At 38.6% G+C, this 13,175-nt stretch overlaps 1 protein-coding gene across 1 annotated transcript in view; it reads right to left on the bottom strand.

The window, feature by feature from the left end:
• The window catches only part of LOC109062843 (adenylate cyclase type 1-like), a 41,723-nt gene continuing 28,548 nt past the window's right edge, over positions 1-13,175 (bottom strand). The window contains exons 8-21 of the mRNA XM_042754671.1: positions 11,921-11,947; positions 10,149-10,304; positions 9,796-9,990; positions 8,261-8,358; positions 7,814-7,898; positions 7,000-7,089; positions 6,595-6,854; positions 5,918-6,044; positions 5,429-5,545; positions 5,203-5,349; positions 4,231-4,329; positions 4,033-4,147; positions 3,746-3,870; positions 1-2,394 (exon numbers count right to left, since the gene is read on the bottom strand). Coding sequence (XP_042610605.1) covers positions 2,155-2,394; positions 3,746-3,870; positions 4,033-4,147; positions 4,231-4,329; positions 5,203-5,349; positions 5,429-5,545; positions 5,918-6,044; positions 6,595-6,854; positions 7,000-7,089; positions 7,814-7,898; positions 8,261-8,358; positions 9,796-9,990; positions 10,149-10,304; positions 11,921-11,947 — 1,881 coding nt within the window. The 3' untranslated portion in view covers positions 1-2,154. The remainder of the gene's footprint in view (positions 2,395-3,745; positions 3,871-4,032; positions 4,148-4,230; positions 4,330-5,202; positions 5,350-5,428; positions 5,546-5,917; positions 6,045-6,594; positions 6,855-6,999; positions 7,090-7,813; positions 7,899-8,260; positions 8,359-9,795; positions 9,991-10,148; positions 10,305-11,920; positions 11,948-13,175) is intronic.

Raw genomic sequence — 13,175 nt, 5'->3', positions numbered from 1 at the left:
AACAGTTATACTTCAATACTCTCTTTATTACAAAATCTTGTATTACTCAGGTTAACGCTGTACAAAGGACAGTATATCATACATCGCTGTATTTACAAAATACACTTCTGTATATCAAAGAGCAAAAAGGCAAATGACTTGAAGCACCGCAAGCGTGTCAAATAAGGCAAGAATACTGTATCGACAGTACAGAGAGCAACTGAGAGATCGATTCATACCCTGAAGAAGAAAAGCATCATGATTCAAAACATCAGCATGAAAATAAACATTTGCCATAGAAATATAGAAAGAGTCAGTGTTTCTCCTCACAGACAGTCTCAGAAATGTACAGAATCAGAGAATGAGTTTTGTGCTTGTAAAAACACAGAGATCTATATGCTGTGTGTGTGTGTGTGTGTGTGTGTGTGTGTGTGTGTGTGTGTGTGTGTGTGTGTGTGTGTGTGTGTGTGTGTGTTGTCCTCATGGACGGGTTGTTGACCTCTGTGTCAGTAGATGGTCACTGTACCCTTGTGCCCACATACAGACTTCACATAACTGACCTCTTTAACATCAAACCATCCGCCTGGCTCTGGTAAAAGCCTCAGTAACACGTCACACATTCATGAGTGAAAACCTCTTGTGCACATAGTTCTCTTACTGTTTAAAACAGAGTATTTGACAGTTTCAGTCATTTGAATGTCACACTGGTATTATTACAGTGAATGCTGATGACAAAATCATGTCCAATCATTACACTTCAGATTGAGATATTATTTAATTGGCACATATTCAGTATGTAGAGACTTGTCCCTGTTAATCATACACTTTATCACAACATACACACAAACAGTGGCGTCCAAATGCCTGACACCACACTGACAATCTAAGATACAAAATATTAATGGGAATGTTTTTTGTTTTTATTTATTATTATTATTTTTTTTTAATGTTCTTTGGATGTTTTGAGTAGTTAGTGGTGACTTAAAAAACATCAGATGAACAATTAAAACGGTTCAGAAATAAAACATTCCATGAATGACGTATAAATAATGTTGAGAGCATTAGTAAACACCAGATAACAAACATTCTATTACCGCAAGTAAACGAGTGTCTCTAATCATCTGACACTTTCACATTCATTTTTTTTTCACTCCAGTAACTACACCTCACTCTGTTTGATTCTGCTAATGAAATTTGTACTGAAAATTACATTCAGTCATGAGAATGTGAAACTGAAGCTTTTTCAGTGTAGTGTCAGATGATTTGGACTCCAGTGTATGTATGAATATAAACATCAGATTGTAGTTTGTAGTGTCAGAACAGTCTATCAGTGTGACTGCAGCCGAGGATGATGATGATGATGATGATGAAGCTGTCATCAAACTCCCTGATTTCTCCAGCTCTACATACACACATGCTGCTTTGAATCAGTGTGTATTGATATATAATATCAGTATATGATATACCTGTGCTATTTTGGAACGCCATGAATATGAACTAAAATGTGCTTTTAACATACTACCTCTGTATTTAAAAAACTGTATTTAGTCACTGCTTGTAGTACACTTGAGTGTATTAGTGTATGAAAGATGGTTCAAGTGTACTACAAGTGGTAAATAAATACATTTTTCAAACACAAAGATAGTACATTAAAAGCACGTTTTAGTTCATATTCATGGTGTCCCAAAATAGCAGGGTTGAGTACGCTTAGTTGATCTTAAGTTTATCTTAAGAAGTATTAAATAATCATTTTTAGTATATTAAGTACAAAATAGCTGAGTGAAAATAGAGGACTTTAAGTACATTACAGAAGTGTTTTTTTTAACCTGGATGTTCCATGGAGACAGAATTCTTTGTGAATTCATGGATGGCGACTTGAAATAACTTTCACAGCCACACTAATGTCATGATCCACGAAGGAAAGAAATGCAGGACAGGACCTGAGTTTATGCAGGAGGAACTGATGTGATGGTAAAAAGTGGCAAAGACAGTCTCTAAAGGAGCGTGCAGTGAAGATCTGTTCACAGCTGGAGCAGGGATGTGTTAGGAGAAGATGAGGGTTCATTCTTTCCTCCTGCAGACCATTGGTCCTACATCTCCCCCCTTTGACCTCCTGCTCTTCTCCTAGCGTAGGCACATTAGCGGCGGTGCTTCGTGACCCCTGAGTGCTGCTGCTCACGCCGACCCGGCCACGGACGCGGTGCTGCCGGCTTTGGTGCGTGTGCTGCTGGAGCGGGCGATGGCGTGAACCCTGCGCTCCAGGCCCCCGGTGTGATGCGGCGCTCGGGTCCCCGGATCCTGCGCTTTACCCTCCAGGAAATATGTGAGCATCTGACCTTTGCCCTTCACGCTGACATTGCCACGGCACACCAGATCATAGTCGCTCTGAAGCAGACGGTTCACTTCCTCCGTCACCTGGAAGATCAGCCATGCTCAAATCAAAATACTGTACATACGAAAGAAGGTACAGCCTATGCTACAAGATACATACAGTACATGTAATTAAAAATAAATTTGATAAAACTTTTTTGTTTTTGCATTACAATAATGACAATTTTAGGGGGGAATGCTTTATTGCTATGACATCAAATTATAAAAATTAAAAACAGGCTTTATATTTTACATGCAAAATCTTTTATTTATTTATTTTTTGGGGTGGTTCTGAGCTGTATTTTAGCTTTTTTTTTTTTTTGAAATTCGCCCATACAGACATGTATTATATATCATATGCACTTTTAAAAACTAATTTTTGGTGAAACGTTTGTGCACTTAAAATACTGAGTGAATCGCGGTACACCATATAAATAAATGTGTAAATATAGAGTAAATGCAAGTAAACAATTTAAGTGAGCCTGAATAACTACATTTGTTACTATGACAAAAAGTTACACTAACTCAGATATTTGAGTTTATTTATAATTAATGTGATCTTATTTCAATGGACCCTTTTCACAAGACTGTGATGATGCATTTAACGGTCATCGGTGTCGTAAATCCTTGAAAGTTTCCCATATTTGTATTTTTAAAAAATTGTACAGTATGTACATTTATAACACTATTTTTTTTTTATTATATTACCATTGCATCAAATTGCATACAAAAACTATTATATTTATTACATTTTTTTTTTTTTAAAAACACCGTCTATGGGAGGGATGGTAAATTTTTTTTCCTTAGATGAAAGTCACGGAAGCACTATCGTGACACTATTTTTTTTTTATTATATTACCATTGCATCAAATTGCATACAAAAACTAGTGAAAATATTTCCTTTGCTATTTGAGGTTATAGGAATTATGAAAAATATACTTACACTAAAACATCTCTTGCTTTATTTACTTTGTGCAAAAACACACAAAATGACAATTCAGCATCAACTCTCCTTATAGTCATTATCAAAGCATGCTGGGAAATAAGATTTCAGAATTTCTTAAGCTGTTGTTAAACCTGAAGAATACTGATATGAAATAAGTAATAATTATAATTCTGATCAGTATAATTTCTCAAATATTTTGATTAAAATTTAACAAAAATATGCAGTACATCTTAAAGTTATTTGTTAGTCAAATACTAATTTATTTTAGTTAAAAAACAAAAACAAAGAATAGGTGTAAATAAAAAAAAAAATAATAATAATAATAATTTTTTAGCCATTTATTTTGGTATGTCCAGCTCAAACAATCACTTGCATGACATTCAGAGAGTGTATGAATTATTGTGATATTTAGACAGTCACAGAATTGTCTCTGAGTGACTGTAGGAGTACCTGTATCTTCCCAGGCTCTCCGGTGCTGTCCATGCGGCTGGCCACGTTCACAGTGTTTCCCCAGATATCATACTGCGGCCGGCGGGCCCCGATGACCCCGGCCACCACCGGACCCACATTAATACCTGAGCATTCACACATAAACCATCAGAAAACATCCACCACTCCTTCTGTATTCACTGAGAATGAGGACGTGATGACACAGAGCTAGAAACAGGTTTGAAAACTACAAATGGTAGAAAAATTGCAGATGTGCTAAAGGATCGGAGTCATGTGTGAAAACATACCCACTCTCAAGACGAAGTCATTATATGACTGGTAGTTGATTTCATCCAGAACGTCAAACATCTCGATGGCGAAGTCTGCGATGGTGCTCAGGTGCTCTGCCGTGGATCTCTTTTCCTGTAAAGGAGTAAACGAATGCTGTTCACAGATGCTCTGTAAGTATTACTCTGCATCATGTCCCGTGTAGCTGGTTTAGGGACCTTGGTTCCGATGGTGGGCACTAAACCCACCGCTGCCATGTACGTGCTGCCGATGGTCTTGATCTTCTCAATGTCTTTATAACACTCTTTATCCATGAGCTGCAAAATGGTAGAAATACAAAATGAAATGGATTCACTGGATTGTCATTGCTTGAGATAAAAGAAGCACTAATTGAAACAGAGTTATTTTAACTCTTTCCCCGCCCTTGACGAGTTATCTCGTCATTTCGAAGACAATGCTTCCCCACCATTGACGAGTTTTTACGGCTTTTCATGTTTTCACTGTTATAAGAAGCACTAATTGAAACAGCATCTTCTGACCGAGTACAAAACGTCCTGAACAGAAACACACACGAACAGGACGGAGAAACGAGTGATCTCTTATGTAAACAGATGCATATAATAAATAATGCAATCATCAGCAATAGACAGCATATAAATGAAAACTGCATAATGTTACGGAGAAAATGATGATCCAGGAGGTGGTATATGTCTGTGCAAATTTTGGAGGTGTTGATGGAAGCGATTACTGGATTTATGCTTTGATAATCATACTGAATATTATCCAGATCTAGTTTTTGATAAAAATGTGATTTTCTCACATTTTTGCTCAAAATTATAAATTTTTATGAAACTTACCTGTATTCAAATGTTGATAAAAAAAAAAGAATGCTTTAAGCTAGAATGAAAGATTTTTTGTTTAAAAGTAGAGGCTTTGATCTTTATTTTGGTGTATTGCATATTCAAATATTCATACAGCAAAATATACTGTAGGCCATCAAATATGAGTGAAAATCATCAAAATTGCTGGCGGTGGCTGGCAACTTTTTTCAAAAATGCTGGAAGGGAAAGAGTTAATATAATTGAGATACTATTATAATTTTTAATATTATTTAAAATATATATATATATATATATATGTATATATATATATATTCTGCTTTCATTTTTTTTAGGTTTAGGAAAAATGACCTCGTCGAAGTCGGCGATGATCTCGTTGAGCAGCCGCAGACACTCCACGCCCATGTTGTTTCCGTCCAGCTCGATGTAGAAGTCATTAAAGTTGGGAATGGAAGCGAACAGCACCCCGACCTGAGCGTAGGACTGGTAATACAGATCCTGTTACACCAGAAGCATACGTCAGCTCTGTGTTTATGACACAACCTCATTGTCAAACAGCGCTGCGGCGAGCTCTCACCATGTTTCTGGGGTTAGACAGCAGGAAGTGCTGAGCCACATGAACCGGCAGCAGGTTGAACAGGATCCTCTTGTTGTCCAGTTTGACTTTCTCCATGCCGTCTCTCTCCTCCTCCGCCTGAACACACACACACACACACACACACACACACACACACACACACATTGGTTTTTATGGTTTATGAGGACTCTCCACAGGCGTAATGGTTGTTATGCTGTACGAATTGTAATTTCTATCACTCAACACCAACCCTGTTCATTTTTAGTTTAAACTATAATACCCTGGTTTTTACTGCATTTTTGATCAAATAAATGAAGCCTTGATAAGCAGAAGAGACTTCTTTTCTAAAAACATTCAAACATTTTAATGTCCCAGCGACCCTACAGAAGATGAGGGGTGTTGAGAATGAACGGCTGACAGCGGTGGGAGGGTGTTGTTGTGACTGCAGTCTCAGGATGTCTGACCCCGGTCTGTGACGCTCTGCTGTACCTGCGTGGCCCAGAGGAAGTCCAGGCGCAGCTTGAGCTCCATCTGTCTGGAGTGAAGGGCGAGAGTGGTGAAGAACAGCAGCAGAGAGAGGATGGGCTCCAGACCGCGAGCGCTCATCAACACCGTCCTGCACTCACAAACACACACGATCACAGACAATCAGCTCAGCAGAACACAAGCTCTTAATGGACAGAAGCTGCAAAGAGTCAGGTCATACACTAGCAGTCAAAAGTTTCTAAACAGTTTGAACAGATTTTTTAAAGAAGTTTCTTCTGCTAACCAAGCCTGCATTTATTTGATCCACAGTCCAGCAAAAGCAGTAATACTGTAAAATATTTTACTATTTAAAATGTATGATTTATGTGTTATTATTTGTTAAAGTGTAATGTATTTCTGTGATGTGCAGCTGTATTTTCAGCATCATTACTCCAGTCTTCAGTGTCACATGATCTTCAGAAATCATAATAATATGCTGATTTGCAGCTCAAGAAACATTCTTTATATTGTTATCATTAATATTTAAAACAGTTAACTTTTTTTTTTCAGTATTCTTTGATGAATAGAAAGATCCAAAGATCAGCATTTATCTGAAATAAAAAGCTTAGATTCTGAGCGTATCTTTCATTGATCAGTAGCTGTGATGGTTTGTGTGTTTTTCAGTGTATCCAGTCTCTCACCCCGAGGAGCGTCTGAATCCGCTGAGCTCCAGCACTGTGACGTACAGCAGCAGCAGCAGCAGCAGCAGCAGGAGTTTGGACAGCCAGGACACTCGCAGGAACAGCGCCACGGTCAGCGTCCCCAGCATGCAGCACAGCAGGGAGTACTGCGCTCCTTCACACGGCAGCTCTGCCATGGTGCGGTTCAGCCCTGCGGACACGTCGATGATCACGATGGAGCGCGTGGAGTTAGACGTCCAGAGCCACGGCATGCAGCCCACCTGACAGAGACAGAGAGAAAGCTTTAATGCACTGAGAATGAAAAGAAAACAGACGAGACCAGCTGTTTAATTATAGGTTGCAACAAAGTCAATCTGAGATATGCTGCAAGTTCAGCTCCAGTAGAGTGATGTTAGAGTGATGTACCACACAGGCCTGGGCCACGGCGTATATTAAGAGCACTATGGACACACACAGCACGGTCCGGATCTGTCTGGTGAGGCACCCTGGAAAACACTGACACACACAGACAGAGATTAATGACGACCCGCATGGTGGAAGATCAGCTTACGGATATGAATTAGTCAGCTTCTGAAATTTTTAAAAAAATGAAATTTAAAAAAACTAAAAACTTTTACCACAGTACATGCTAAGAAAATCTTAATATTTGCAAATATTAACATATTTATGGCCAGATTTACTAAGAGCTTGCTCCAGCACAAACTTTCTTTTGGTGATAAAAATCCACTGTCAGGATTCACTAAAGACACGCAGTGAAACATTAGTGATGAAGAGACGTGCACACAGATCTTATTGCGTATGCATATGTTTCCCTTTCAGAGGAGAGTAATTAAATCAATCATGCAGCGTGATTTGTTAAGGTTTGCTCAGTTTATTGGTATTTGTGTTGTTATTTAACACCCAGTAAAGCATGTTTAATTCATTGTGTGTCTGTGTTGTTAGTTGATCACACACTTAATTATCATCAGCGACAATAATTTGTGCTGCTCTCGGTAGATTGTGTTGTTCATTATGGAAATGAACAGCATCTGTGTTATTTAATTTGCTCATTGTCAGTAGATCAGCAGAACCTTCCACCCTCATCTGTGTTTTTCTTTTATTATAGTGCTCTCACACTCATTTGCTCTGTTTAGTAAATCTGGCTCATAAATGGTTAAAAATGAGGTGAAACTGAAGATGACAGCTGGACTGGTGAAGATGGTGTTGAGTGAGTTTTTACCTGAACTCTTGAGATGTGCAGGTACATGATACACACGACCAGGAAACAGATGCAGAAGACCAGCAACACCAACACGAGCCTCCCCCTGAGAACAACAACACAACACTAAAGACAATAACAGGAAACACTCACAAGAGTGAACACTGTGTGATGAGGACGCCTGCTTCTAGTCAAACTCTACAGTCACTTCTGTCAAACTCAATAGCAGCTTCCACAACACATTTCTTCATCTTTAACTAAACTATCTGACTTCACTATCACTATGCAATTTAACATTTTTAGAGTACCAGGTGTAAGGTATGGAAGCTTGAATGAATGAATGAATGAATGAATAAATAAACTGTGACTGTTCTCTGATTTTAATTTTTTTTTCATTCTCCTTGTTGTTCGTTGGCTCTGTGGCAGATCAGGATCCGGTGTGATGGAGGGACGCTCTGCTGTACGTACTGTGGCATGATGAGCAGGTAGAGGATGGCGATCAGAGCCGTGAGGACGAGAGACAGAAGCACAGCGCCGGTGAAGTACTCGTCATTCAGCTGATGATACTGGAGAAACACAGCACACATCACGCTCAAACACTCACGTATCCACAGCTTACACATGCTGAAAAACTCTGACCTCTTCCAGCAGATCAAATACACACACTCATCCCAGCAAACTCAGAAACAACATTCCCATTTGGTTATTCTGTGGGAACCAAACATTAACGTTCTGGGAACATTCTCTGTAGGTTTGTTTAATTGTAATCTAAAACCAACCTTTCCAGAATGTTGCAGGGAGATATATATATATATATATATATATATATATATATTTTAACAATCAAAAACCTATACAGAAAGTTTTCTACGGGTTATTGTTAGGTTTGTTTTTATAACCTACAGTTCAAACACTGTAGATGGGAATGTTCTGCACACCTAAAAATAACTTTCCTCACTAATCAGAAACAAATATTCTGTTCTGAACCAAAACATTTAGCTGGGATGACTGAGGTTTACACCGTGTCTTAACCAAACATGACGTGACACCACGACACGTGATAAAATCATTTCCATATAAATTTTTGTCCTAATCAGCCACAGTGGCGGTACGTGACGAGCAACAGAGGATTCTACTTTAAAATCATTTTTTTATTCCTGTGACATTGCAGCTGCTACAACAACAGGATAATGATATTCTCAAGTACTGGTTATGTGCTGGTTAATTCATGTTAAACAAGTCTAATAGAGTTTGGATATCATTTTGCATGATTTTTATAGCCATTCTGAACATGACAATGAATAATTTACTTAAAATTTTTAAAATAAACTAGGGGAAACAAGTACATCATCTCAGTGCAAATAAATATGTGTATTCAATGATTAATCTTGTATCAGTCAGTATGTATATGTTAATAATAGTAAAATTGTTTAATAATTATGAATTCAATGATGTACTTCCATGTTGTTGTGAGTGCAGGACACTTGCAGAGAGACTCCGTCCCCACACTATTCTGATAAATCTGATCTTAGTAAAAGTAAAATTTACATATGTGTTTTCAACAACCAGATGCATTTACACTTGTCCAATGAAGTAGTTACACCTCCTGAAGTAGTTTGAGTGACCGGAAGAGTTTCGGAGGGCATTTACATCTGGTCTTTTCATGATTTGGATAGCTATCCGATCAGAAAAAAACGCATGAAGTGACCAGATGTAAACAGGCTCTAAGTCCCATCTGGTGTGGACAGACAAATGCTTGTCACTAGAATCTTATTGCATCTTATTAAATCTTATTCTGGCTAGGACACAGTGTTACAGTGTTTGAATCACAGGGTCTTGCTTACAGTGCACACAGAAATGTGACCATGCAGCACAAAGCCAGTCATAAGGTTATTTATGCCAGGCTCCCAGGGTCACAGATCAGCACTGCGTCATACACTGGGGTCAAAACCAGTCCTGTTTACCACAGTAACTCTAGGTTAAGCTCAGCACAGGACTCTCACCCGGCGCTCTCGCTCCGAGTCTCTGTAGGTGAGCGTGAGGTAGTGAAGGTCAGCCGTGTCGGACTCCATCTGCCGGGCCTCGATCAGACGGCTGATGTAGCGGTTGACCCGTGTCCCCGGGCTGCTCTGGGTCGCGTTAGCCGTCGTGGAGGTCCGGTTCCTCAGCTTCTCTGGCGCCGAGCGCAGCACCCTCCTCTGCCAATCACAGACATGATCACATGACCACATGATGAGGCTGTGAGAGTGACAGCATGAGCTGAACAGCAAATCTCAGACTCGTCAGTATCCGCAGACACAGGCAAACCGCTCTGGATTCATTCAGCATTATGTGTTTTCTCAGAGTCTCATCATACCTTGTCCCCGTCCTCACAGTTCATGACGTTGGAGAAGGGAATCTCAGCCTTGAACATCTTGCGGCAGTGCATGAGCTGCACCAGCAAGTAACACACCGTCTTAAACTTCATCTTTTTGGCAGGTTTGATGTCTGACAGGATCAGACCAGGAATAATCTGGAAAAACACACACAAACCGCTCAAATTATGTCAGCCATGTTGAACAATGGCATATATTTACAATAAAAACAGATTGTAAAGCGCTGCCATCATTTGTAAATTCATGCTGTATTCTGAAATTACAAATTACTTTTTGGGGAGAATTTATTATAAAGCCAAATATGACCCTGGAGCACAAAAGCAGTCATAAATAGAACATGTATATTTGTAGCAATAGCCAACAATACATTGTGTATGGGTCAAAATTATTGCTTTTTTTTTTATGCCAAAAAATCATTAGGATATTAAGTACATTTCTGTCATGACAACTCTCTGAGAGATTGACATGGTAATATACATGACAATGTTAAGGTATTTGGTCTTGGCGGAATAGATCTGCTACGCTGCTGCTGCAGCAGAGCAGGTACCGAGACTTGCTACTGCCAATACATCCACAACATGCTGCTGTGAGCATGTGAGAAATATTGCTGCTGCAAATAAACATACATAAAATAACCCCATAGCATACATGAATCACCTGGTAGCAGATCTATACAGGTGGAGCTGGGGAAGGTGGAGGGTTTCTGAAGCAAGCTGCACTGCTACGGCAAGCACTAGTCATATATTTGAATGTTGATCAGCGAGCTCATTGGCTACCAAAACAGGAGAGAACCAATCAGCTGTGCCATGTGATAATGATGTCATTATAAGATTGAGTTAGACCTATCGGACTCTGCCATCAGAGTTTCATGCCAGAACTCTGTATATTATGTTCAGTGAAGATATTTTGTAAATTTCCTATTATAAATACATCAAAATGTAATTTTTGATTAGCATTGCTAAGAACTTCATTTGGACAACTTTAAAAATGATTTTTCCAATATTTAGATTTTTTTGTTATGTTCAGTGAAGATAATTATTTGTATCTCAGCCAAATATGGTCATATCCTAACAAACCATACATCAATGGAAAGATTATTTATTCAACTTTCTGTATAAGACAATTTAAAAAATGGACCCTTATGACTGGATTTGTGGTCCAGGGTCACAAACAGGGAGCACTCATTATTTCTGAGGGGGCATGAGTGGGGGGGAGGGGGGTGGTGGCTCATCATGCATGTTCATCTTTCAGTATTAGGCTTGTTAGAACTGTTTAAATGATTTTGTTTTTTGTTTTTTTTTTTTTTTTTTTTTTTTTTTCCTTTTTATTTGAAATATTCCCAAAAGTGTTAACTATTTCATGAAATATCTTGATTCTCAAATGTGTTAGTACATTTTGCACCATTATAGATTATATTAGCTGATATAATGTATAATGGGCAATGGGCAAAGTAGCCTAATAGTGTAATCTATAACCTACACATAAAAACCCGTCTTTATACTTAAGTACCAGATATGGGTGTTATGCCATAAAATATTTTTAATAAGACTGACCTTGACTTTGTTTAATGTGAATTTAATAAAAACATTTTAAGTTACTAATTAGAACACTTTCACTGTACAGAAAGAAAGCAAAGAATATTTACATTATCAAACAGCATTTTCATTCAGTCTAGCCAGAGTTCAAGCACTCTTAAAAACTCCCATTATAATCACTAAAGCTGTGTACAGTGTGAAATGAATATATTACTTACATTCATACGCACATCTGCACTTTGTTTCTGATGAGAGAATTAGCCAGAGAATTCAGTCAGCCAGTGAGTGAACAAAACAGCGGTGTTTGAGCGATGACTCATCTGAATGCATCTAATTGGACATTGCATTCATAAGCTCAACAGAATCGTGTGTGATTGGTTATAATGCGCAGCGCTGTAAAAACATTGAATGCAGATTTGAATTTAGCAGCTGGTGATGAATATTCTAATCACACCGGTCTGATTGTATCAAATATAAATAATATTATTCGGCTGTTTTTTGTCTTTTGAAAGCTACATTCAAAATCCACTTGGGCCCCCTCAGTTTGAATGCCTCTGGTCACAAATGTACTACTGTACATTTAGTAATTCTTTGTCATTTTTGTAGTTCATGTAAAGTAGACCATTGTTGTGGTCAACAATTTGTTGATAATATACCATGGCATGAAAAAATGCACCCAAGTGACAAATTTAGATTATAAAAACATTGTGAGCATTATTTTTAAAAACGTTTTATGCTCCAATTTTCACTATTTACTACAACTTTTGCCTCAATAAAATCCTTATTAATAGTTAGTAAGGTAGTTGTTAGGTTTGGGAATGAGTTTTAAGGATAAAGGGATCTAAACTATGCTCATGTAGAATAAGACATTAATATGTGCTTTATAAGAACTAACAATACATGCTAGTAATATGCATGCTAGTTAATACTGAGAATTGGTCCTTAATATAAAGTGTAAAAAATTACTAAAATTTTAACATTTCCAGTTTCCTTTCAATACTTCACGCATATTGTGTGTGCTAAGAGACTATGGGGAATACTCCTTTTTCTCCGATGACTGAAGCCTTTTTTAATAGCACAGTGTAACTGCACAGCCATACCAATGGCTTCACAGGGGAGCTGCATGAGCCTATGGTGACGAAGTCGCCAGAGCCTGGCAGAATGGGCGGGGCCATCTGGCTATATAAGCGGGCATATTGCCATAGGATTCTTCAGATTTCTTCTCCTTCAGCAATGACGAGGATCTTCATTGATACTACAAGACTTGAAACTTCGCCGTGGAAACGCCTCTCAGATGATCAAGAGCCCTCTCTGCTTAGCTGATTCATCGCTTCTCGCAGCCGCCTTCAGCGCCCGCAGCAGCGCCGGTCTTCCAGATCCCTACCGCCATCCAGTGATTTTTAAAAGAGCTTTTAAAAGAGCAAATTTTACACAGCATTGTTGCAAATGCCGCACGTTTCTGCAGAAGACCTC

Source organism: Cyprinus carpio, unplaced genomic scaffold, assembly GCF_018340385.1.
Source record: "Cyprinus carpio isolate SPL01 unplaced genomic scaffold, ASM1834038v1 S000006580, whole genome shotgun sequence".
Taxonomy (NCBI): Eukaryota; Metazoa; Chordata; class Actinopteri; order Cypriniformes; family Cyprinidae; genus Cyprinus; species Cyprinus carpio.
Note: the sequence above shows the minus strand (reverse complement) of the source record. Positions and strands in the feature narration are given on the sequence as shown.